General features: G+C 45.5%; 1 protein-coding gene across 3 annotated transcripts in view; it reads left to right on the forward strand.

Annotated features, from left to right (window-relative positions):
• LOC120998647 (dihydroxyacetone phosphate acyltransferase-like) overlaps nucleotides 1-27,062 on the forward strand; it is a 401,782-nt gene that overhangs the window by 65,901 nt on the left and 308,819 nt on the right. For 2 of the 3 annotated variants that reach the window (XM_040429400.1, XM_040429402.1), the window contains exons 2-5: nucleotides 8,255-8,446; nucleotides 22,965-23,141; nucleotides 23,603-23,732; nucleotides 26,676-26,803. In XM_040429400.1, coding sequence (XP_040285334.1) covers nucleotides 8,255-8,446; nucleotides 22,965-23,141; nucleotides 23,603-23,732; nucleotides 26,676-26,803 — 627 coding nt within the window. The remainder of the gene's footprint in view (nucleotides 1-8,254; nucleotides 8,447-22,964; nucleotides 23,142-23,602; nucleotides 23,733-26,675; nucleotides 26,804-27,062) is intronic. The other variant, XM_040429401.1, reaches the window with a different exon arrangement.

Raw genomic sequence — 27,062 nt, forward strand, 5'->3', positions numbered from 1 at the left:
GAGGATCTCATCTCGGTACCTAATGGCAGTCAGGCTACCTCTGGCGAGCACATGGAGGGCTGTGCGGCCCTCTAAAGAAATGCCACCCCACACTATTACTGACCCAATGCCAACCGGTCATGCTGGCGGATGTTGCAGGCAGCAGAACGTTCTCCATGGTGTCTTCAGACTGTGTCACGTCTGTCACATGTGCTCATTGTGAACCTGCTTTCATCTGTGAAGAGCACAGGGCGCCAGTGGCGAATTTGCCAATCTTGGTGTTCTCTGGCAAATGCCATACGTCCTGCACGGTGTTGGGCTGTAAGCACAACCCCCACCTGTGGACGTCGGGCCCTCATATCACCCTCATGGAGTCTGTTTCTGTCACCACCAGACATCTGAGAAGCTCTAACAGACGTCCTTCAGAACCTCCTCCTTGAGGTTCCTTTGGTTTTGCTTTCATTTTCTCATCTCGTTAGCCTCTCTCAGCTGTCATGTAGTTGCACTGATTGCATCCCTTTAAATCCCTTCCCATACTGCATCACTTTGCGGTTTATACAACTTCCTGGAGTATATGCATGCTGGATGCTACTACTGAGTCTTCTACAGATAAGTTTTGTTTATTCATTTGTATTTTCCTGTTTGCTGGATCCCAGGAGACTCTGACTCCCTCCGTATCAAGTGTAGGGAGCCGGGTGTCGTGTCCCCTCACTATTATAGGGTGTTCAGGGGTTATTCAGTCGAGGTACGAGGATATGCGATCTTCTACCATTGAGAATTTTGCATAGGCTGAGCAGTTTAGGGAGAGAGCCAGGTCTGTTGCAGGGCTATCCCTTTGGTTCCTTAGTTTTGGCGGTGGGTCTCAGCAAAGGTTCGGAGCATTTGTTTTAAGGTGCCATTGAATCGCTCGCAGAGCCCATTGGTCTGAGGATGGTAGGGGGCACTGATTATAGGTCTGATTTTGCAAAATTTCCAGAGGTGCTGGGTGACCTCTGCAGTGAATTGAGTACCCTGATCCGAGATGATCTCCCTGGGTAACCCCATCTGGGAGAAAATCTGCATCAGGGCCTCTGCCATGGTTTCTGCGTGGATGTTTGTCAAGGCTACGGCCTCTGGGTAGCGGGTGGCGTAATCCACCACCGTCAAAATATACCTTTTGCCAGAGGGGCTAGGTTTCCGGAGAGGACCTACTATATCCACGGTTATTCTTTGGAACGGTCTCTAAGCTGCGGGCATTCCCGCTTGTAGTGTCCCCACCTCTGGCACTGGTGGCATTGCACAGAGGAGGGTGGGCGAAACCTCGGTTGAGCCGCTGTAGGAGCTGGTGGGGGTAGCGGTCTCAGTGGTGTGTTGGTGCTAGCTGAAAATTGGTTTCCCCCTAGAGGTCGCACAGCTGGTTTAACACCCACAAGCTTGTGCTGCCTGCGGGCATCCATATAGTCATCGACCTTTTTAGCTGCTTCTGTGATAGACGTGGGGTTACGGTCTCTCACCCATTCCTGCAGGCCTGCGGGTATCCTATCATAGAACTGTTCTAGTAGCAGCATTTGTAATAGGTCCTCCATGGACCGTGCCTGGTTCGCCTGTACCCATCCGAGGGCTGCCCTTTGTAAACGGCAAGCCCATTCTGCATGCGAGTCTTTTTCTGCTTTTTTCAATTCCCTGAACCGTGTCCGGTATGCCTCTGGTGTCGTCATAGCATATCGGGCCAGGATAGCCTCTTTGACACGGCTGTAATTCCTAATTTCTGTATCTGGTATCGTACGGTAGGCTTCAGCTGCCCTCCCAGTTAACCGTCCTGCTAAGATGGGTACCCAATCTTCCATATGTATTTTATGTAACGTGCATAGTCTTTCAAAGTCTTGGAGGAATGCATCTATATCTTCCTCCACTTCTACATACATTTTAAATGCCTGGTATGGAATTTTTGGCTTACCCTCTTGCACCATAGACACTGCTGGGCTTGGTGTTTGTGGTCTCCTTTGCCGCATTATAAATTCTTGAACCTCTGTCATTGTCTTGGAGATAATTTCCACTGGTGGGTTCTCCCCATAAAATGACAATCTGAATTGGAGCTGCCTTTGGAAGTCTGCTTGCTCTGTTTTGTCTGTCTCGTCCCTCTGTGCAGTCACCGAATCATCCTCTGTTCGGATTTCTGCCATTATTTCAGAGATAAGTGTTGCCTTTGTTTTGTTGCTGGCTGAAATACCTCTTGCTTCCAGAAGATCTTTAAGTGTGGATTGTTTTAAAGTGGAGTAATCAATCTCCATTAATCCTTGTTCCTCTGTGAGTCTGGATCCCAGCACTGCCAACCAATGTAGTGGAGGGCTGATATTCCACAGCTAATCTCCACTTAAGATCCCAGTGAGGCTCAGGAACAAGTATTATAAATCCATAGAGTAGTAATTCCAGCAGGCAAAATAATCCAATAATATCTCAACAGCAATCCCAATGACTGGACGACACACAGCATCAGGAGCAGAACTAACTTTATTTAGACACAGCACACCTACTTTAAACCCCCCCAACAGCCTCATTTACATACAATAGGGCACATAGAAGATTATGGTACAAGGAAGGGTGGGGCCAGACAATAGCAAGGGCTGATGGGAGATGGAGGAGGGACAGAAAAGCAATGCATTTAACATAGTAAACATTGCAGTTTACAATACATAGCAATACAATTAACCGAATGCCGTTTTGCATGAATTAAACAGGACAGGCTAAATACAATCCGCTACACCCTGCCCTTCTTAATCATACCTAGTGTCACCCTTACCCAGTCCCCTGCCCCCTCAATTAGACCCTGCCCCCCTTAAATTAAGGATGACAGACACTGGGTATGATTAAGGGGACAGGGGACTGGCTTTGGTTGACACTGGGTATGATTAAGGGGGGCAGGGGACTGGGTAAAGGTGACAGGGAAGGATTAACCCCTTCCTGACTGCAATCCGTTTATATACGTGATATTTGCACATGCCCCGTGCAGCTACCACGTGTATAAACGTCAAGCCAGCTCTTTAATCCAAGCGCTGCAAAGAGTGACCCCTTGCCAGCAATCGATCCGATTGGTTAGTCTGTGCAGACTAACCAATCGGATCGCGGCAGTGAAAAAATGACGGTTTCAGGCTCTGATCTACGCTCTGCAGATCAGAGCCTGAAATCAGGAAGTGCCCTTGTGCCCCCCGATCTGTGCCCCCTTCCTGTGTGCCTCCAAGCCCCCCCTTGTGTCCGCCCTCCCCTGAAGCAGTTTCCCCTGCTCATCTCCATATTTATGCAGCCTGCCCTGATGCGGTCCGCTCCCTCCCCACCCCATACATTCCTCCTGCCCCCATTTGTGCTGCCTCCCTCAATGCTGGGCAGTACCCCTACCTTTCCAGCGCTGCCCCCTGCCTCTGATGCGGTCCCCCTGCTGTGTTTGATGGCGGCTGCTCCATTCCTGAGCCACCGCCATCAGCAGAGAGTGTCAGCTTTATGCTGACACTCTGCTGTAACCCCATAGATGCCGCGGCAGCAGGCATGCAAGAGCATTGCAAAGTATAGTACAGCCATCAGCCCCACTGGATCTTCAAGATCCAAGAGGGACTTGATAATGTGAAAATAATAAAAGTAAAAAATAAATATATAAATAAAAATGTAAAATTAAAAAAATACATTTTCCTATAAAAATGAAAAAGAAAATACACATATTAGGTATCACCGCGTCCGTAACAACCGTCTCTATAAATATATCACATAATAGACCCCGTCCGATAAACACCATAAAAAAAAAAGTATAAAAACAGCCATTTTTGTCACCTTACATCACAAAAAGTGCAACACCAAGCGATCAAAAAGGTGTATATCAAACAAAATGGTACCAATAAAACCGTCACCTCATCCCGCAAAAAATGAGACCCTACATAAGAAAATCGCTCAAAAAATAAATAAAAAACTATAGTTCTTAGAACATTGAGACATTAAAACATATTTTTTTTATTTTATATATGCTATTATTGTTTTAAAGTGAAATAAATAAAAAAAAAGTGTACGCATCCGGAATAACCTGATCGATAAAAATATCACATGACCTAACCCCTCAGGTAAACACCGTAAAAAAAAAAAAAAAAACTGTGCCAAAAAAGCCATTTTTGTCACCTTACATCACAAAGTGCAACAGCAAGCGATCAAAAAGACCCCCAAAATAGTACCAATCAAACCGTCACCTCATCCCGCAAAAAATGATACCCTATTTAAGACAATCGCCCAAAAAATAAAAAAGCTATGGCTCTCAGACTATGGAAACACTAAAACATAATTTTTTTGGTTTCAGAAATGCTATTATTGTGTAAAACTTAAATAAATAAGAAAAAGTATACATACAGTCAGGTCCATAAATATTGGGACATCGACACAATTCTAACATTTTTGGCTCTATACACCACCACAATGGATTTGAAATGAAACAAACAAGATGTGCTGTAACTACAGAATGTCAGCTTTAATTTGAGGGTATTTACGTCCAAATCAGGTGAACGGTGTAGGAATTACAACAGTTTGCATATGTGCCTCCCTCTTGTTAAGGAACCAAAAGTAATGGGACGATTGGCTTCTCAGCTGTCCCATGGCCAGGTGTGTGTTATTCCCTCATTATCCCAACTACAATGAGCAGATAAAAGGTCCAGAGTTAATTTCAAGTGTGCTATTCGCATTTGGAATCTGTTTCTGTCAACTCTCACGATGAGATCCAAAGAGCTGTCACTATCAGTGAAGCAAGCCATCATTAGGCTGAAAAAAAACACAACAAACCCATCAGAGAGATAGCAAAAACATTAGGCGTGGCCAAAACAACTGTTTGGAACATTCTTAAAAAGAAGGAACGCACCGGTGAGCAAACAACATCTAAAAAAGCCTTCACAGTTCTGGAACAACATCCTATGGACAGATGAGACCAAAATCAACTTGTACCAGAGTGATAGGAAGAGAAGAGTATGGAGAAGGAAAGGAACTGCTCATGATCCTAAGCATACCACCTCATCAGTGAAGCATGGTGGTGGTAGTGTCATGGTGTGGGCATGTATGGCTGCCAATGGAACTGGTTCTCTTGTATTTATTGATGATGTGACTTCTGACAAAAGCAGCAGGATGAATTCTGAAGTGTTTCGGGCAATATTATCTGCTCATATTCAGCCAAATGCTTCAGTACTCATTGGACAGCGCTTCACAGTGTAGATGGACAATGACCCAAAGCATGCTGCAAAAGCAACCAAAGAGTTTTTTAAGAGAAAGAAGTGGAATGTTATGCAATGGCCAAGTCAATCACCTGACCTGAATCCGTTTGCGCAGGCATTTCACTTGCTGAAGACAAAACTGAAGGGAAAATGCCCCAAGAACAAGCAGGAACTGAAGACAGTTGCAGTAGAGGCCTGGCAGAGCATCACCAGGGATGAAACCCAGTGTCTGGTGATGTCTATGTGTTCCAGACTTCAGACTGTAATTGACTGCAAAGGATTTGCAACCAAGTATTAAAAAGTGAAAGTTTGATTTATGATTATTATTCTGTCCCATTACTTTTGGTCCCTTAACAAGTGGGAGGCACATATGCAAACTGTTGTAATTCCTACACCGTTCACCTGGTTTGGATGTAAATACCCTCAAATTAAAGCTGACAGTCTGCAGTTAAAGCCCATCTTGTTCGTTTCATTTCAAATACATTGTGGTGGTGTATAGAACCAAAAATGTTAGAATTGTGTCCATGTCCCAATATTTATGGACCTGACTGTATTAGGTATTGCCACGTCCATAACGATCTGCCTCGTCAACTCTTTCTGCAAAAAACGAGCCCCTGCACTAGACAATCGGCAGAAAAATAAAAAACATATGGCGTTCAGAAAATGGACACACAAAAACATAATTTCTTTTTCAAAAATGCTTTATCATGTAAAACTGAAACAAACAAACAAAGAAAGTAGACATATTTGATATCATTGCGTCTGTAACAACCTGCTCTATAAAAATAGCACATGATCTACCCTGTCAGATGAATCTTTAAAAAAAAAAAAAAGTGCCATTTTTCAGTTGCCTTGCCTCACAAAAAACTCAATATAGAGCAATAAAAAAATCATATGTACCCCAAAATAGTACCAATAAAACTGGCACCTTATCCCCTAGTTTCCAAAATATGGTCACTTTTTGGGAGTTTCTACTGTATGGGTGCATCAGGGGGGGCTTTAAATGGGACATGGCATCTAAAATCAGTCCAGAAAAATCTGCCTTCCAAAAACCATACGGCATTCCTTTTCTTCTGCGCCCTGCCGTGCGCCCTTACATCAGTATACGACCACATGTTGGGTGTTTCTGTAAACCGCAGAATCAGGGTAATAAATATTGAGTTTTGTTTGGCTGTTAACCCTCAATGTGTTAAAGAAAACAATGTAATAAAATGGAAAATCTGCCAAAAAAGTGAAATTTTGAAATTTCATCTCCATTTTCCTTTAATTCCTGTGGAACACCTAAAGGGTTAACAAAGTTTGTAAAATCAGTTTTGAGTAACTTGAGGGGTGTAGTTTCTACAATGGGGTCATTTATGGGGGGTTTCCACTTTGTAAGCCCCACAAAGTGACTTTAGACCTAAACTGGTCCTTAAAATGTGGGTTTTGGAAATTTTCTTAAAAATTTTAAGAATTGCTTCTAAACTTTTAAGCCTTCTAACGTCTTAAAAAAATAAAATGACATTTCCAAAATGATGCCAACATAAAGTAGACATATGGGAAATGTTAAGTAATAAATATTTTATTAGGTATGACTTTCTGTTTTAGAAGCAGAGAAATATAAATTTAATCATACCCAGTGTCACCCATAGCCAGACTCCTGCCCCCCTTAATCATACCCTGTCACCGTTACCCAGTTCCCTGCTCCCCATAATCATACCCAGTGTCGACCAAAGCCAGTCCCCTGCCCCTTAATCATACCCAGTGTCACTCTTATCCAGTCCCCTGCCCCCATAATCATACCCAATGTCTGTTACCCTTATCCAGTCCCCTGCCCCCCTTAATTAGACCCTGCCCCCATTTAAAGAAAGATATTTTTGTAAAAAAAAAGAAATAAATATTAAGAACAGGTTCTCACTATTTGAAGTCTTCTGCTCCCTCCCTGTCTGCAGAGCACCGGCCGCCGCCCTCACACATTGAGCGGATCCTTCCGCGGCTCTCTGTGAAGGCGCAGCACTTTGACGCTGCGCCTGCGCCCCTAAGCTCCTCCTCCACGCTCCGGAACCTGACCTGGCAGCTGCAGCGGCTCGGCTCACCAGGCTCGTCTCACACAATCTTGGGCCGGCCTGCTGTAAGAGACCGAGAGCTGTGTTGGCCGCCGGGCACCCCTGTTGCCATGGCGCCCTGTGCGGCCGCACAGCTCGCACACCCCAATGGCCGGCCCTGTATACAGGGACAGGAGTGGAGGGTTTATAATATATATAGAGGGAAGACTGGAGGAGGGTATATAATGTCCAAAGATGGAGGACTGGAGAATGGAGAAGAGAATGTAATGTGTATATGGTAGAGGAGGAATGGAGGAGATTATATAATGTATATAGAGGGAGGGGTGAATAAGTGTATATAATGTACATAGATACAGGAGTGGAGGGTATATAATGTATATGGAGGGAAGACTGGAGGAGGGTATGCAATGTATACAGAGGGAGGACTGTATATAGTGTATAGAGAGGGAAGAATGGGGAGGGTATATAGTGTATATAGAGTGAGGACTGGAGAAGGGTATATAATGTGTATAGAGGGAGGGCTGGTGGAGGGTATATAATGTACATATAGAGGACTGTAGAATGGTATATAATGTGTAGAGGAGGAATGGAGGAGGATATATAATCTGGGATGCACCTAGCCTTCCTGCTGCCTGAGGCGAAAAATTAAACCGCTCTAACCCCTTCCATTCAGCTCATGGCCCTTCGGCTGCCCTCCCTCTTGGCCCTACCTGGTCCTGCCTAAGGCAATCGCTTAACCTGGCCTCATTGGTGGTGCACCCCTGTATATAATGTGTATACGGTAGAGGGGGAATGGAGGAGGGTATATAATGTATATAGAGGGAGGACTGAATGAGTGTATATTTTTTAAATCAGATAATTTTTATTAAACATTTTCCAATTGTGTACAAAAAATAGGGAGAGCAGCATACCAGAAAATACCCTGGTGAGGGTTCGAACTAGGGAGCAGGTCTGATACCTCTGGAAGATTTTTTCTTATGTTTGAAGTTCTTTTATTAATGGTAATCTTTATTTTTTCAGCAGAAGGAAATGTCAGGGAACACAAGAGATGTGTTTGAAGATATACTGGAAGAGCGACGAGTGTCAAGTGATCTGCGATGTGCTATGAAGAGTTTTACACCAGTCATTTATCAGAATCTTACTCCATGCCACCCAAGTGCTCTTAAGACCATTGTCATGGAGTCTGACGATCTACAGCAAGCTATTAGAAAGGTGAGCAGGTTGAAACTGTTTTGCTAGAGCCAGTTATTTTTAGAAAGATGAAAATGTGAAGGAGATTTGCAGTGGCCGGGTTTGGGGTGGCCCCAACGCTACACTAGGTTCCCCGGACACCGTAGAGGCATCACCACATGTTCCTGCTCTCCAGAAGGGATGGTAAGGCGTGGTGCACCCCAATGGGAAATAAGTCCAGAGAGTCAGGGTCTGCAGTAAACTAGTGTGCTTTTTACTGGAGGAATTCAGGTTCAAAACATTAAATGCAAGGTATAGGGCTGGCTTCTCCAGTCTCCTCCCTGGCAGAAGAAGGGTTGGATGCTGAGGAAGGGCCTGAGCTGCAGTAGCTGTCCCCTGTACCAGAACGCCGTTACCCTGCTCAAAGGCTGGGGATCCAGGTTCTGTGGCAGAGTATCCCCATCTCAGCGTCTTCTGTTCACTCAATAGTCTGGCAGAATCCCTTCTTCTGAACACTGGTTCCTAACTGCAGAACAGTAGGGGCTCTGACTGCTCCTTATATACAGTTTCTAGCTGAACTAGAAGCCTCTAGTGGGAGGGGTGGAGAGGAGAATCTCAGCACAAACAGTTACAAAGTTACCACTCCCATCTGTCGTAGACATACATTAGAGCTTCAATGATACTCAATAGCAATGACACAGCAGTTTTTCCAGACAAAAACATGTTTCCAGACATAACAACAGAGCCCAGAATAGGTCATCAGTATCTGATCGGTGGGGGTCTGACACCTGGGACCCCTGCTGATAAGCTGTTTGAGGAGGCAGTTGCACTTTCAGTAGCTCGTAGATCTTCTCTCAGCTTTTCCTAGGCCAGTGACGATATGTTCATCGTTCACGTGACCTAGCCGCAGCTCAGCCCCCTAGAAGTGAATGGGGCTGAGCACGATACCAAGCACAACTGCTATACAATGTATGGTGCTGTGCTTGATGAGCATGGAGAAGGCCGCAACGCTCACAGGAACATCACAAAGTTTGCTGCTAAACTGCTTTTAGATCTTTGTTTCAGTTGTTTCTGTGATGTAGTAAAATATAATTACACACACTTCATATGTTTCAAAGGCTTTTATCGACAATTACATGACATTTATGCAAAGAGTCAGTATTTGCAGTGTTGGCCCTTCTTTTTCAGGACCTCTGCAATTCGACTGGGCATGCTCTCAATCAACTTCTGGGCCAATTCCTGACTGATAGCAACCCATTCTTTCATAATCACTTCTTGAAGTTTGTCAGAATTAGTGTGTTTTTGTTTGTCCACCCACCTCTTGAGGATTGACCACAAGTTCTCAATGGCATTAAGATCTGAGGAGTTTCCAGGCCATGGACCCAAAATTTCAACGTTTTGGTCCCCGAGTCACTTAGTTATCACTTTTGCCTTATGGCACGGTGCTCCATCGTGCTGGAAAATGCATTGTTCTTCACCAAACTGTTGTTGGATTGTTGGAAGAAGTTGCTGTTGGAGGGTGTTTTGGTACCATTCTTTATTCATGGCTGTGTTTTTGGGCAAAATTGTGAGTGAGCCCACTCCCTTGGATGAGAAGCAACTAGTGTTGAGCGAACAGTTCGAGCATAGTTCGGGTCCGTACCGAATTTTGGGGTGTTCGTGACACGGACCCGAACCCGAACTTTTTCGTAAAAGTTCGGGTTCGGGTTCGTCGTTCGGCATGTATTTTGGCGCATTTTGAAAGGCTGCAAAGCAGCCAATCAACATGCATCATACTACTTGCCCTAAGATGCCATCGCAGCCATGCCTACTATTGGCAAGGCTGTGATTGGCCAAGTGCAGCATGTGACTCAGCCTCTTTATAAGCTTGTGCGCACGTCGGGACGTGCTCACTCCCGATGTGAATAGAACAGGGATAGACGCAGCTGATGCTAGGGCGAGAATAGGCAGGGATAATTGAATTACTGGAAGCAAATTTCTCTCCTCCACCTGTGATTCATCTGAACAACTGCAGCTGAGCTGCTTTTTTGATAGGGATTGGCTATTTTTAGAGTGGCCAGAGTGATTTTTCCATCCACATGTACCTGGGCTGACCGCCGGCCGCCATTTTGCGACTTGTAGTGCTGCAGCAGAAGCTGCCACAGTGTGCATTCCAAAGCTCCAAACAAGTCAGACATCTACACCTGGGATTCAGACCAATAGCGATTTAGCAGCACAGTCCAAGGCTATTTTTTTTAAAGGTTGTGCAGACCATTTTGTGGCACATGTTACTGGGCTGATAGGTGGCGGCCATCTTGGGACTAGTGCTGCAGCACAATCTCTCCCAACGTCCATTAATCACTTGTAATAGTGGTCTGTGCCATAGAAATCCTACATCAGGGACTTGGGTGTGCTTGTGTCACCCCTACTAATACCAGTCCACCTGTAATCCATACAGTGAAAAGCCATAAAGTATTCCAGTGAGGGAATTTTTTTTTTATTTAAAAAAGGCCAAGTTAGTTTATCTGGCGTTCAATATACTAGATACAGTTAGGCCTGCGTTTCATACATCTGGAATTAGCAAACTAATGTGCTGGGGTTGGGAAAGCATATATGTACCCATACTAGAATCTGTCAAAGAAAGCGGTACTCACATATAACAGTCATTCCATCTGTAATCCATACAGTCAAAAGACTGAAAGTATTCCAGTGAGGGAATTTTTTTTATTTAAAAAAGGCCAAGTTAGTTTATCTGGCGTTCAATATACTAGATACAGTTAGGCCTGCGTTTCATACATCTGGAATTAGCAAACTAATGTGCTGGGGTTGGGAAAACATATATGTACCCATACTAGAATCTGTCAAAGAAAGCGGTACTCACATATAACAGTCATTCCATCTGTAATCCATACAGTCAAAAGACTGAAAGTATTCCAGTGAGGGAATTTTTTTTATTTAAAAAAGGCCAAGTTAGTTTATCTGGCGTTCAATATACTAGATACAGTTAGGCCTGCGTTTCATACATCTGGAATTAGCAAACTAATGTGCTGGGGTTGGGAAAACATATATGTACCCATACTAGAATCTGTCAAAGAAAGCGGTACTCACATATAACAGTCATTCCATCTGTAATCCATACAGTCAAAAGACTGAAAGTATTCCAGTGAGGGAATTTTTTTTTTATTTAAAAAAGGCCAAGTTAGTTTATCTGGCGTTCAATATACTAGATACAGTTAGGCCTGCGTTTCATACATCTGGAATTAGCAAACTAATGTGCTGGGGTTGGGAAAACATATATGTACCCATACTAGAATCTGTCAAAGAAAGCGGTACTCACATATAACAGTCATTCCATCTGTAATCCATACAGTCAAAAGACTGAAAGTATTCCAGTGAGGGGATTTTTTTTATTTAAAAAAGGCCAAGTTAGTTTATCTGGCGTTCAATATACTAGATACAGTTAGGCCTGCGTTTCATACATCTGGAATTAGCAAACTAATGTGCTGGGGTTGGGAAAACATATATGTACCCATACTAGAATCTGTCAAAGAAAGCGGTACTCACATATAACAGTCATTCCATCTGTAATCCATACAGTCAAAAGACTGAAAGTATTCCAGTGAGGGGATTTTTTTTATTTAAAAAAGGCCAAGTTAGTTTATCTGGCGTTCAATATACTAGATACAGTTAGGCCTGCTTTTTATACATCTGGAATTAGCAAACTAATGTGCTGGGGTTGGGAAAACATATATGTACCCATACTAGAATCTGTCAAAGAAAGCGGTACTCACATATAACAGTCATTCCATCTGTAATCCATACAGTCAAAAGACTGAAAGTATTCCAGTGAGGGGTTTTTTTTTATTTAAAAAAGGCCAAGTTAGTTTATCTGGCATTCAATATACTAGATACAGTTAGGCCTGCGTTTCATACATCTGGAATTAGCAAACTAATGTGCTGGGGTTGGGAAAACATATATGTACCCATACTAGAATCTGTCAAAGAAAGCGGTACTCACATATAACAGTCATTCCATCTGTAATCCATACAGTCAAAAGACTGAAAGTATTCCAGTGAGGGAATTTTTTTTTTATTTAAAAAAGGCCAAGTTAGTTTATCTGGCGTTCAATATACTAGATACAGTTAGGCCTGCGTTTCATAATTTTGGAATTAGCAAACTAATGTGCTGGGGTTGGGAAAACATATATGTACCCATACTAGAATCTGTCAAAGAAAGCGGTACTCACATATAACAGTCATTCCATCTGTAATCCATACAGTCAAAAGACTGAAAGTATTCCAGTGAGGGAATTTTTTTTATTTAAAAAAGGCCAAGTTAGTTTATCTGGCGTTCAATATACTAGATACAGTTAGGCCTGCGTTTCATACATCTGGAATTAGCAAACTAATGTGCTGGGGTTGGGAAAACATATATGTACACATACTAGAATCTGTCAAAGAAAGCGGTACTCACATATAACAGTCATTCCATCTGTAATCCATACAGTCAAAAGACTGAAAGTATTCCAGTGAGGGAATTTTTTTTATTTAAAAAAGGCCAAGTTAGTTTATCTGGCGTTCAATATACTAGATACAGTTAGGCCTGCGTTTCATACATCTGGAATTAGCAAACTAATGTGCTGGGGTTGGGAAAACATATATGTACCCATACTAGAATCTGTCAAAGAAAGCGGTACTCACATATAACAGTCATTCCATCTGTAATCCATACAGTCAAAAAACTGAAAGTATTCCAGTGAGGGGATTTTGCTTATAAAAAATAATATATTTCATTGTGGTGCGAGTTGAATCGCAACAATGAAGAAAAATACTATTAAGGGACGAGGACGCGGTCGTGGTGGTGTCCGTGGAGCCTCTGTTGCTGGTAGAGGACGTGGCCGTTCGGCCCCAGGCGCACACAGTAGGGAACGAACTCCCTCAACTAGCCGGCAGAATGTACCGCAATATCTCGTGGGGCCCAATGCCGCTCTTAGGATGGTAAGGCCTGAGCAGGTACAGGCATTAATCGATTGGGTGGCCGACAGTGCTTCCAGCACGTTCACCACATGGTCTTCCACCCAGTCTTCTGCGGAAAGCGCACAGGTGGCACCTGAAAACCAAGCCCATCAGTCTGTCACATCACCCCCAAGCATATCAGGGAAACGGTCTGAGCCACAAGTTATGCAGCAGTCTCTTCTTCTGTTTGAAGACTCTGCTTCCAGGGTTTCCCAGGGGCGTCCACCTAGCCCTTCCCCAGTGGAGGAAGACATACCATGCACTGACGCACAACCACTTATGTCTCCAGATGAAGAGGACATGGGAATACCACCACAGCAGAGTCACCGACTCTCTGATGATGACGAAACACAGGTGCCCACTGCCGCGTCTTTTTGCAGTGTGCAGACTGAACAGGAGGAGGTCAGGGAGGGAGACTGGGTGGAAGACGATGCAGAGGACGATGAGGTCTTAGACCCCACATGGACTGAAGGTCGTGGCGATGACTTTCACAGTTCAGAGGAAGAGGTAGTGGTGAGACCGAGACAACAGCGAAGCCAAAGAGGGAGCAGGGGGCCAAAGCAGACGAGCCGCCGCCCCCAGAGTTCGCCTGCTACTGGACATCGCCAACAGGGACCCAGCCCCACAAAGGCAGCTTCAAAGAGTTCCCTGGCATGGCACTTCTTTAAACAATGTCCTACCGACAAGACCCGAGTGACTTGCACGCTCTGCCATCAGAGCCTGAGGCGAGGCATTAACGTTCTGAACCTCAGCACAACCTGCATGACCAGGCATCTACATGCAAAGCATGAACTGCAGTGGGGTACACACCTTAAAAACCAGGCACTCGCTGAGGCTCCCCCTGCTCCCTCTACCGCTGCTGCCTCGGCTTCCGCCTCGAGAGGAATGTTGCCACCTGCCGAGCAGCAAACAGAGGATGTGCCACCGACACCACCGCCACCGTCAACTAGCGTCTCCACTATATCACACAGCAGCGTTCAGCTCTCAATATCTCAAACCTTAGAGAGGAAGCGCAAATTCCCCCCGAGTCACCCTCGAGCCCTTGGCCTGAACGCCAGCATTTCTAAACTGCTGGCCTTTGAAATGCTGTCATTCCGGCTGGTGGACACAGACAGCTTCAAACAGCTGATGGCCATGGCTGTCCCGCAGTATGTGGTTCCCAGCCGCCACTACTTCTCCAAGACAGCCGTGCCTTCCCTGCACATGCAAGTGTCCGATAAAATCAAGTGTGCACTGCGCAACGCCATTTGTGGCAAGGTCCACCTAACCACAGATACGTGGACCAGTAAGCACGGCCAGGGACGCTATATCTCACTAACTGCACACTGGATGAATGTAGTGGCGGCTGGGCCCCCGGCGGACAGTTCCTTGGCGCACGTCCTTCCGCCCCCTAGGATCGCAGGGCATCATTCTCTGCCTCCTGTAGCCTCCTCCTCCTACTCGGCTTCCTCCTCCACTGCTTCCACCAGCTCATCCGGTCAGCCACACACCTTCACCACCAACTTCAGCACAGCCCGGGGTAAACGTCAGCAGGCCATTCTGAAACTCATATGTTTGGGGGACAGGCCCCACAGCGCAAAGGAGTTGTGGCGGGGTATTGAACAACAGACCGACGAGTGGTTTCTGCCGGTGGGCCTCAAGCCAGGCCTGGTGGTATGCGATAATGGGCGAAATCTCGTGGCAGCTCTGGGACTAGCCGGTTTGACGCACATCCCTTGCCTGGCGCATGTGCTGAACTTGGTGGTGCAGAGGTTCATTCACCACTACCCCAACATGTCAGAGCTGCTGCATAAAGTGCGGGCCGTCTGTGCGCGCTTCCGCCGTTCACATCCTGCCGCTGCTCGCCTGTCTGCGCTACAGCGGAACTTCGGCCTTCCCGCTCACCGCCTCATATGCGACGTGCCCACCCGGTGGAACTCCACCTTGCACATGCTGGAGAGACTGTGCGAGCAGCAGCAGGCCATAGTGGAGTTTCAGCTGCAGCACGCTCGCGTCAGTCGTACTGCCGAACAGCACCACTTCACCACCAATGATTGGGCCTCCATGCGTGACCTGTGTGCCCTGCTGCGCTGTTTCGAGTACTCCACCAACATGGCCAGTGGCGATGACACTGTTATCAGCGTTACAATACCACTTCTATGTCTCCTTGAGAAAACACTTAGGGCAATGATGTTAGAGGAGGTGGCCCAGGTGGAGGAGGAGGAGGAGGATGAGGGCTCGTTTCTAACACTTTCGGGCCAGTCTGTTCAAAGTGGCTCAGAGGGAGGTTTGTTTAAGCAGCAGAGGACAGGTTCACAAGTCGCCAGCCAAGGCACTGTACTGGAGGACGAGGAGGATGAGGAGGAGGAGGTGGAGGGGGACGAAGATGACGCAAGTTCACAGCGGGGTGGCAGCCCAGGCCCATCACTGGTGCGTGGCTGGGGGGATACGGTGGACGATGACGATACGCCTCCCACAGAGGACAGCTTGTCCTTACCCATGGGTAGCCTGGCCCACATGAGCGAATATATGCTCCAATGCCTGCGCAACGACAGCAGAGTTGCCCACGTTTTAACGTGTGCAGACTACTGGGTGGCCACCCTGCTGGATTCCCGGTATAAAGACAATGTGCCCACTTTAATTCCTGAACTGGAGCGCGACCGTAAGATGCGCGAGTACAAGCGCACGCTGATAGAGGCGCTCTTGAGAGCATTCCCACATGTCACAGGGGAACAGGTGGAAGGTGAAGGCAGAGGAGTGGCAAGAGGTCGCCAACGCAGCTGTGTCACGGCCAGCTCATCTGAGGGCAGGGTTAGCATGGCAGAAATGTGGAAAAGTTTTGTCTCCACGCCACAGCTATCTGCACCGACACCTGATACGGAACGTGTTAGCAGGAGGCAGCATTTCACTAACATGGTTGAACAGTATGTCTGCACACCCCTCCACATCCTGACGGATGGTTCGGCCCCATTCAACTACTGGGTTTCGAAATTGTCCACGTGGCCAGAGTTAGCATGTTATGCCTTGGAGGTGCTTTCCTGCCCGGCGGCCAGCGTTTTATCTGAACGCGTATTCAGCACGGCAGGGGGCGTCATTACTGACAAGCGCAGCCGCCTGTCCACAGCCAACGTGGACAAGCTGACCTTCATAAAGATGAACCAGGCATGGATCCCACAGGACCTGTCCCTCCCTTGTGCAGAGTAGTCCTTATTAACTGCCTAAAACATGTCTTGTTGTGCTACGGGCCACTTCTTTATTTGATACAAATTTTATGAAACCCACAGTTGAATGAAACTCTTCTCTGTCTGGGCGCCGGGGCCTAACCAGATGAAAGTGGCCGGTTAAACTAACGGGTGACATGAAGCCATAACCTCTGCCATGCTACCTCTGTCTTCTGTCTGGGTGCTGAGGCCTAAGTCAAATAAAGCGGTCTTCTGCTGTGCTGGGGGATATGAAGCTAATCTCTGACCTCTCTCCTCTGTCTGGGTCCAAAGGCCTAAATCACTGAAAGAGGCCTTCTCCTGTGGTGTGTGATATGATGCCAGAATATGTGCTGTGGGGCCTCTCTCCTCTTCCTGGGTGCAGGGGTCAAATAAACTAAATTGTGGCCTACTCCTGTGGTGGTTGATATGATGCCTGATTCTCTGATGTGGAACCTCTCTCCTCTGTTTGGGTGAAGGGGTCAAAGTAACTAAATGGTGGCTTCTCCTGTGGTGGCTGATATGATGCCAGAATATGTGCTGTGGTGCCTCTCTCCTCTTCCTGGGTGCAGGGGTCAAAGTAACTAAATGGTGGCTTCTCCTGTGGTGGCTGATATGATGCCAGAATATGTGCTGTGGGGCCTCTCTCCTCTTCCTGGGTGCAGGGGTCAAAGTAACTCAATGGTGGCTTCTCCTGTGGTGGCTGATATGATGCCAGAATATGTGCTGTGGTGCCTCTCTCCTCTGTCTGGGTCCAAAGGCCTAAATCACTGAAAGAGGCCTTCTCCTGTGGTGTGTGATATGATGCCTGAATATGTGCTGTGGTGCCTCTCTCCTCTTCCTGGGTGCGGGGGTCAAAGTAACTCAATGGTGGCTTCTCCTGTGGTGGCTGATATGATGCCAGAATATGTGCTGTGGTGCCTCTCTCCTCTTCCTGGGTGCGGGGGTCAAAGTAACTCAATGGTGGCTTCTCCTGTGGTGGCTGATATGATGCCAGAATATGTGCTGTGGGGCCTCTCTCCTCTTCCTGGGTGCAGGGGTCAAAGTAACTCAATGGTGGCTTCTCCTGTGGTGGTTAGTATGATGCCAGAATATGTGCTGTGGGGCCTCTCTCCTCTTCCTGGGTGCAGGGGTCAAAGTAACTCAATGGTGGCTTCTCCTGTGGTGGCTGATATGATGCCAGAATATGTGCTGTGGTGCCTCTCTCCTCTTCCTGGGTGCGGGGGTCAAAGTAACTCAATGGTGGCTTCTCCTGTGGTGGCTGATATGATGCCAGAATATGTGCTGTGGGGCCTCTCTCCTCTTCCTGGGTGCAGGGGTCAAAGTAACTCAATGGTGGCTTCTCCTGTGGTGGTTAGTATGATGCCAGAATATGTGCTGTGGGGCCTCTCTCCTCTTCCTGGGTGCAGGGGTCAAAGTAACTCAATGGTGGCTTCTCCTGTGGTGGCTGATATGATGCCAGAATATGTGCTGTGGTGCCTCTCTCTTCTTCCTGGGTGCGGGGGTCAAAGTAACTCAATGGTGGCTTCTCCTGTGGTGGCTGATATGATGCCAGAATATGTGCTGTGGGGCCTCTCTCCTCTTCCTGGGTGCAGGGGTCAAAGTAACTGAATGGTGGCTTCTCCTGTGCTGATTGATATAAAGCTGATGGTTGTGCCATCTGACATGGTTGCCACGGTCTGATTCAATGGGGGCCTACTCCTTTGGTGGGTGATCTAAATGCCTGATTCTCTGCTGTGAAACCTCTCTCCTCCGTCTGGGTGTAGGGGTCAAAGTCTTTCAAAGTCGCCTTCTCCTGTGCTGATTGATATGAAGCTGATGGTTGTGCCATCTGACATGGTTGCCGGGGTCCCATTAAATTGTGGCCTACTCCTGTGGTGGTTGATATGATGCCTGATTCTCTGATGTGGAACCTCTCTCCTCTGTTTGGGTGAAGGGGTCAAAGTAACTAAATGGTGGCTTTTCTTGTGGTGGCTGATATGATGCCAGAATATGTGCTGTGGGGCCTCTATCCTCTTCCTGGGTGCAGGGGTCAAAGTAACTCAATGGTGGCTTCTCCTGTGGTAGCTGATATGATGCCAGAATATGTGCTGTGGTGCCTCTCTCCTCTTCCTGGGTGCGGGGGTCAAAGTAACTCAATGGTGGCTTCTCCTGTGGTGGCTAGTATGATGCCAGAATATGTGCTGTGGTGCCTCTCTCCTCTTCCTGGGTGCGGGGGTCAAAGTAACTCAATGGTGGCTTCTCCTGTGGTGGCTGATATGATGCCAGAATATGTGCTGTGGTGCCTCTCTCCTCTTCCTGGGTGCAGGGGTCAAAGTAACTAAATGGTGGCTTCTCCTGTGGTGGTTGATATGATGCCTGATTCTCTGCTGTGAAACCTCTCTCCTCCATCTGGGTGTAGGGGTCAAAGTCTTTCAAAGTCGCCTTCTCCTGTGCTGATTGATATAAAGCTGATGGTTGTGCCATCTGACATGGTTGCCAGGGTCTGATTCAATGGGGGCCTACTCCTGTGGTGGGTGATCTAAATGCCTGATTCTCTGCTGTGAAACCTCTCTCCTCCGTCTGGGTGTAGGGGTCAAAGTCTTTCAAAGTCGCCTTCTCCTGTGCTGATTGATATTAAGCTGATGGTTGTGCCATCTGACATGGTTGCCGGGGTCCCATTAAATTGGGGCCTACTCCTGTGGTGGGTGATCTAAATGCCTGATTCTCTGCTTTGAAACCTCTCTCCTCCGTCCGGGTGTAGGGGTCAAAGTCTGTCAAAGTCGCCTTCTCCTGTGCTGATTGATATAAAGCTTATGCTTGTGCCATCTGACATGGTTGCCGGGGTCTGATTCAATGGTGGCCTACTCCTGTGGTGGGTGATCTAAATGCCTGATTCTCTGCTGCGTAACCTCTCTCCTCCGTCTGGGTGTAGGGGTCAAAGTAACTAAATGGTGGCCTACTCCTGTGGTGGGTGATATGATGCCTGGTTCTCTGCTGTGGGACCTCTCTCCTTTGTCTGGGTGCTGTGGTCAAAATAATAGTAAGTGACCTTCTCCATTGGTGGGTGACTTGAAGCCTGATTCTGTGCTATGGGACCTCACTCCAATTAATATTGTTTAATTTTTATTTATTTTATGTTAACTCATCATTTCCCTATCTACATTTGTTTGCAGGGGATTTAACTACATTTTGCTGCCTTTTGCAGCCCTCTAGCCCTTTCCGGGTGTGTTTTACAGCCTTTTTAGTGCCCAAAAGTTCGGGTCCCCATTGACTTCTATGGGGTTCGGGTTCGGGATGAAGTTCGGGTCGAGTTCGGATCCCGAACCCGAACATTTTTCGAAAGTTCGGCCGAACTCGTCGAACCCGAACATCCAGGTGTTCGCTCAACTCTAGAAGCAACCCCACACATGAATGGTTTCAGGATGCTTTACTGTTGGCATGACACAGGACTGATGGTAGCGCTCACCTTTTCTTCTCCGGACAAGCCTTTTTCCAGATACCCCAAACAATCGGAAAGGGGCTTCATCGGAGAATATGACTTTGCCCCAGTCCTCAGCAGTCCATTCACCAAATTTTCTGCAGAAGATCAATCTGTCCCTGATGTTTTTTTTGGAGAGAAGTGGCTTCTTTGCTGCCCTTCTTGACACCAGGCCATCTTCCAAAAGTCTTCGCCTCACTGTGCGTGCAGATGCGCTCACACCTGCCTGCTGCCATTCCCGAGCAAGCTCTGCACTGGTGGCACTCCGATCCCGCAGCTGAATCCTCTATTGGAGACGATCCTGGCGCTTGCTGGACTTTCTTGGACGCCCTGAAGCCTTTTTAAGAATTGAACCTCTTTCCTTGAAGTTCTTGATGATCCTATAAATTGTTGATTGAGGTGCAATCTTAGTAGCCACAATATCCTTGCCTGTGAAGCCATTTTTATGCAACGCAATGATGGCTGCACGCGTTTCTTTGCAGGTCACCATGGTTAACAATGGAAGAACAATGATTTCAAGCATCACCCTCCTTTTAACATGTCAAGTCTGCCATTTTAACCCAATCAGCCTGACATAATGATCTCCAGCCTTGTGCTCGTCAACATTCTCACCTGAGTTAACAAGACGATTACTGAAATGATCTCAGCAGGTCCTTTAATGACAGCAATGAAATGCAGTGGAAAGGTTTTTTTGGGATTAAGTTCATTTTCATGGCAAAGAAGGACTATGCAATTCATCTGATCACTCTTCATAACATTCTGGAGTATATGCAAATTGCTGTTATAAAAACTTAAGCAGCAACTTTTCCAATTTCCAATATTTATGTAATTCTCAAAACTTTTGACCACGACTGTACTGTACAAACATGAACATGTGATTTAAACAATAGGTAATTTTCTGATAAAACATTCCCTCTCTTAATAAATGTGTCACATCTGTGACAGTTGTACCCCAGAAACCCAGCTAAGGCTTCTTTCAAACAAAAGTTATGAGTTCCAGCAGGCTGTTTCAGCAGAGAACAGCTTGTCGGACCCCGTTATAGTTGATAGATGGGGCCGGCGGGCATTGCATTAACATGTGGTAATGTCGGATCCAAAGAGTTCTGGCAGGCTGTTGTCTGCTGTAACTGCCTGCCAGAACTGATAACTAAAACTAACCTTAGAAATGGTGTCTGTTTCAGTTACAATTTACTCCAGTTTCTAGTGTAAATTCTAGTAAATGTGACAGGCTGTGATGGGCTTGCCTCCTCTACTAAGATCCTCCCTCATTTAAAGAAACGTGTCAAAAGCTGAAGAGAAGCAAAACATAACTTTTTTTAATTTATTTAATGCTCAAAATGCCATTTCTGCAAATATTTGCAATTTTTCTATGCTAGAAAATTGGTATACATACAACTTTTGTTAATGACCAATATTTTATGTTCCTTTTGACTTTTAAAACCGTAGAACATCTATGCATCCCATGATCTTAACACATGCCCTATCCACAAGATAGTGGATAAGTGTAAAATCGCTGCGTGCCAGACTGCTAAGAAAGCGGAATGATCCTCTTAGCAATAATGGAAACAGAGGTCACAGAGACCCCTATGAGAATGAATTTGTGGTGCGCATGCATGACCCCTGCTCCATTCACCTCTATGGACTGTCAATTGTAATACCCCAGAGTGGTATTACCACCTCTGTGTGGCCCCCTACTACCTCCTCCTTGTGACATCATGTGTATTTATTCCAGGTCCTGTATAATGTGCATATTCTGTTCCCTGTAATGTTATGCTTAACATGTAATGTGCCTGGTTTACCAGCAGATGGCGGCAGTATTGGCAGAGATAGGTTCCACTCTAAATAAACTTTCTATCCATTCTAGCCCTCTCTAGAGAAAGAGGAGTTCTATTTAGTGAGGACAGAGTAGCTTACCCCCTGTAAGGGGAAGGAGCAGGCCCTCGTCCCTTCTGGACGAGCTGGCCAAAGTTGAGAGTACCCCCTGCAAGGGGAAGACTGTGTTCCAGCCAGCGGAGCACTGTCTGCTCTGCTGGGCCCTGAGGCCTAAGCTGAATGCCTCTAGAGTCAAGAGTAAAGATTCCCTGAATAAAGACAGGAATAAAGATACAGAGACAAAGAGAAATATAAAAATACAGCTCAATATAAAGACAGTCACACTACAGAAAGGTAAGTACAGCGAAAAGGAAAAGTTTCTATTTAATATGATAGCACAGCAGGGCTAAAGGAAGAGTGACAGATATAGCAGTGCCAAATGTGTTTGCCTGCCATGCCAAAGCTGGTGACCAAGATAAAGTTTGGAAGATTGTTCCTCTGATGCAAGTCCATTCAAGTAAAGCTGTTTTTAACGTTAATACAAAGTGTGGACTCAATTCATTTCTTCATCCCCTTCAACAACTATCCCTTGCTCTGCAGCGGGCAATGGACCACTACGCCTGGGGTTCCAGGATATCCAGGTAGGAGCACCGTGACAAGTGCACAGCCATAACACCTAAAGGGACACTATAGACAACCCTTACACCACTCTGGCATTCCTTCACCTGGGTAGCACCAGTGCTATCTACTTAGGGGGACCCAGTCCCTCGTTGCTGAAACGCAACTGGCATAATGACAAACTTTTAAGCACTCTCTTAACATCTTAAAGGGACCCCGAGCTGTTGGCGGCCCCTTGCTGGCTTGGTGCCATTTCCAGCAGTCCCATAGAAGTGAATGGAGTGGTGATCACATGCTTGGGGGTTTTTATATGCAGTTTTCATGGCTTGGTGTTTACCAATGAGCACAGTAGGGAAATAATGCCCCCTGGCCACAACTGTGTGAATATTGCTGCATATATGCCCTTCATTTAATATGGTTTGCAGTACTCTTAAAGTCTACACAACATTAGTTAACATCCTTTCTCTTTTTATATCCCGGATGCTGCGGTCAACAGATTAGTGTGGAATCTGGTGAACCATTTAGTGTCCTTCAAAAACAAGCTTCTCGGATCCTTGATGAAATGGGCCATAACTTGAAACTGGGAGCTATCAGACTCTTTGCCCTCAGCTTGAGTAAAATCTTGAAAAGGCTTTACTCAAAAGTGTTTGTCAACCTGGAAGGTGTTCAGAGGGTAAGTGATGTCACCAATTAACATTCGTAATAAAGATTGCTTAAAGAATTTTAAATCTCTTGTAATCATGATGTGTTTTATTATAATGTATTCCAAAATGGGTCAATATTAGCTTACATAAAAAATTTAAAAACTGGAAAGTTTTACTTTCCTATAGATATTGATAGTGCATGTGTACAGGGGTTGTCTCAATTAGAATGAGGGTCCAATGTCCCAGTGTATAAATGAATCAACGTTTGAGCATGGTAGCCGCCGCTTGATTAAATTCTGAAACTGAAACATACTTCATGGACACTCCATTCATAAGGGGGACACAGTCCTCCTATTCTTGTGATCATATTGGGCCTAGAGCTCACACCGCTTGTGAATACGTAGGTGATTTAGGTGTTAATCTTGGAACAACCCCTTGTTGAGGGTAATCTATTGATGAATTTAATTTATTTTTATGTTGTGTTTTGCAGTTGGGAAAAGCTATTCAAGAGCATCCCGTTGTGCTAATGCCAAGTCATCGGAGTTATGTTGACTTCTTGTTAATATCGTACATTATGTTCATTTATGACTTGGCCATTCCAGTCATTGCAGCAGGGGAAGGTAACTCCATCTGCATATGTTCACATACTAGGGTTTTGTCGCTTCTGCTGCCTGTGTGTAAATGAGTACTCAGTGTGTTAGAATCCTTCAATTCTTCTGATTTTGAAATCATTAATATATGGGGTTAGGTGGAATACCAGAGTGATAAAAATTTACATGATATTGGAATGCCACTTTATTTTAATATTGAAAGTTCCTATGTTGTAGTATTGTGCCACCCGCCTCAGGTTTTCCCACTAGTGCTCTGCAGCAGTGATGGCCAGTACTCATTGTTCGACCGCGAACATATGCGGGCTGCTATCTTTTTTCACAAGTCCACAGGTAAGTCCTTACTTGTGCCTGTGCGCGAGCTGGTCTGAAAACAAGTGCGGTCAGCGTGAGCAGGCAGTTCCGAGAACAGCCACCGGGGGCCTTCATCGTGCTGTTCTCGGAACTGCCTGCTCCCGGTGACCGCATTTGTTTTCAGACCGGCTCGCGGCACAGGTAAGGGCTTACCTGCGCCTCGCCGGACTTGTGAGAAAATATGTCAGCCCGCATATGTTCACGGGCGAACAATGCGAACTGGCCATCACTGCTCTGCAGTCTGACGTCCTGGAGATTGCCCGTCTCTTTTATTGCCACCAGAGACACCCTGCTTTCTCTGTGTATAGTACTTGGAAAAGGGTAACACATATAATATAGTACATTGACTCTATGCACCTTAAGGAGAGAGTCTTGTCCAGAGTAAAAAGATTGAGGACATCCAGCTGTCAGCATCCTGGCCAGTAAGCAGTTTGACGGGATCAAGGTGCTTGGATGAGCGCTATGGCGTCTTCGGTTTGCAGGCTCTGTTGTGTAATGGCTGTTCTGAGCATCACAGCCTTGTCTCATCTTGGTGCCATCTATTCCTAGGTATATACACATAGCCATTTATAATGTAAAAGAAAATGTGATTAATCTAACCAGGTGTACTGGTCAGCGGAACTGCGTATAAACATGAATTATTCATATTAAACTGAGCGTAGGCCCGGCATGCAGATCAACGGACCAGCATGTAAACATGAATTATTCATATTAACCCCCTCTGTCCCAGCACTGTACATGTATGGCAAATGGAGGGGTTTGAATTGTCTGCAACCGGCGATAACGAAAAACACAGACATTTAACCCTTTAGATGCTGTTGTCAAATGTGACCACGGCATCTAAATGCAGAGAAACTGGAAGTGTACGCTATTATGTCAGGAACATCTCTCCCATGTGGCAATCGAAGAGACCCAGCATATCACACCTGTAAATCTTATGGAGGCCTGCAGGTGGCCTTCTATGGGGATGAGCTGCGCCTAGGCCTTATGACCAATGAATGTGTCATGACCAAAGGATAGGTCATCAGTATTAAAGTCTCAGAAAAAAACTTTAAATTGTAGTTCTATTGAACTTAGATAAAAAGTTAAAAGAACAGTTTTTAAAAATATTAAAATTTAAATCACCCACGCTTTCCCCATAATTAAAATAAAAATAAATAATAAAAAATATAAAGATCATGTGCATCTTTGCGTCCCAAAATGCCTGAACTTTTAAAATATAAAAATATTTATCTCATATGGCATAATGGGGATTCACCATTTTTTTCATTGCTTCACTTAGGCTACTTTCACACTAGCATTTTTACTAGATATGGCAGGGTTCAGCAAAAACACTTTCGTTACTGATAATACAACCATCTGCATCCGTTATGAACGGATCCGGTTGTATTATCTTTAACATTGCCAAGACGGACCCGTCATAAACTCCATCGAAAGTCAATGGAGGACGGATCCGTTTTCTATTGTGGCAGATTGTGTGAGAGAAAACGGATCCGTCCCCATTGACTTGCATTGGGGGTCATGCCGGATCTGTCTTGCTCCGCATCCCAGGATGGAAAGCAAACTACATGTTGCGGTTTGCTCTCCGGTATGGGAACATGCATGTGCTGTTAGTATTATAAACTGGCCATCCCCTTTAAAGGCTTTCTTATGCGTGAATACAATCTAAGACAAACGCAAATCTGTTATTTTAAACACATAAATGATGAGAAATTTAAGTCAGTATAACAGAAAACACATGCATATATACTAAGATTATATAAGAAATAGTGTAGCTAAATTGGTAAATAAAAATTCCAAAATCTTGCAAACTTTTCTTTGGTTATTACAGTAAACGGTAATGTAATAATGTAATAGATTAACCCCTTAGTGACCAGCCTGTTTTGGGCCTTACTGACCAAGCAATTTTTATTTATTTTTTTGCAATTTTTTTCATTAAAAAGCGTATTTGCAATGGAAAGAAAAAGTAAAAAAAAAAATGATGGGATTTTTTTATGAAATGTTATTATTTTTTTTTGCCACTTAATAGTCCCACAAGGGGACTATAACAAACAGTATTTTGAGTGCTTTAAAATGCAATACATTATCCCTATAATGCATTGCATTTTAATAGCAATGCTATTTTAACATTGACCAGCAGGCTGCGCCAGAGAGGCTCAGCCTGCAGGAAATCACTATAGCCAGGACCGAGGCCTACATCGGAAGCCATGTAGGCTTCACACACATCGACACCCCGCGATCGCATTTGCAGGGTGCCGATGGGAGACAAAGAGTCCTCTCCCTCTGACACCGCTTTACATGCGGCGGGCGCCATTGCACGCAGCATGTAAAGTATTAGACAGCCCGGATAGGCACTCCTGCCGGTCCGGTGCTGTTAGAGCAGGGCTGCGGCTCTCATGTGAGAGCTGGGCCTCCGCTCCCCGCTGCACGGGTCCCCCGTAAAAAAGCAGCAGCCCAGCCTAAGGCCCTTTAGTGGCCGCCGTAAAAACACGTATTGGTGGTCACTAAGGGATTAATAGATAAAAAAATACTTGAGAGTCTTCCTCTGCCTAAAGTTTATTCTAGTTCATCAGATATTTACTTTTTTGTTTCATTGTGTAGACCTCAGTCGTATGAAATTTGTTGGACCATTTCTTCGCATGTCTGGAGCCTTCTACATAAGACGCACATTTCATGGGGATAAACTTTACTGGGCTGTGTTTTCAGAGTATGTGACGACTATGCTGCGGGTTAGTTCCCCCCCCCCCCCAATTATTGTGATATACATTTAACATTTGTTCATTAGCCTTATGTCCAGTTACACCAAGACATCTAACAGCTTTGTTGAGCCTTCCATATGTAGTACAATCTTACAGAGAGTACATCCTCTCAGCTATGTCTTAAGGTAAGCACTGCGATTACTACTGAGGGGGAACTACTGTTTGTGTATGATTTTATTACACAGAAACGAGGGAGCATTCATAATGCCATACAGACAGCCAATCAGCA

Source organism: Bufo bufo, chromosome 4, assembly GCF_905171765.1.
Source record: "Bufo bufo chromosome 4, aBufBuf1.1, whole genome shotgun sequence".
Taxonomy (NCBI): Eukaryota; Metazoa; Chordata; class Amphibia; order Anura; family Bufonidae; genus Bufo; species Bufo bufo.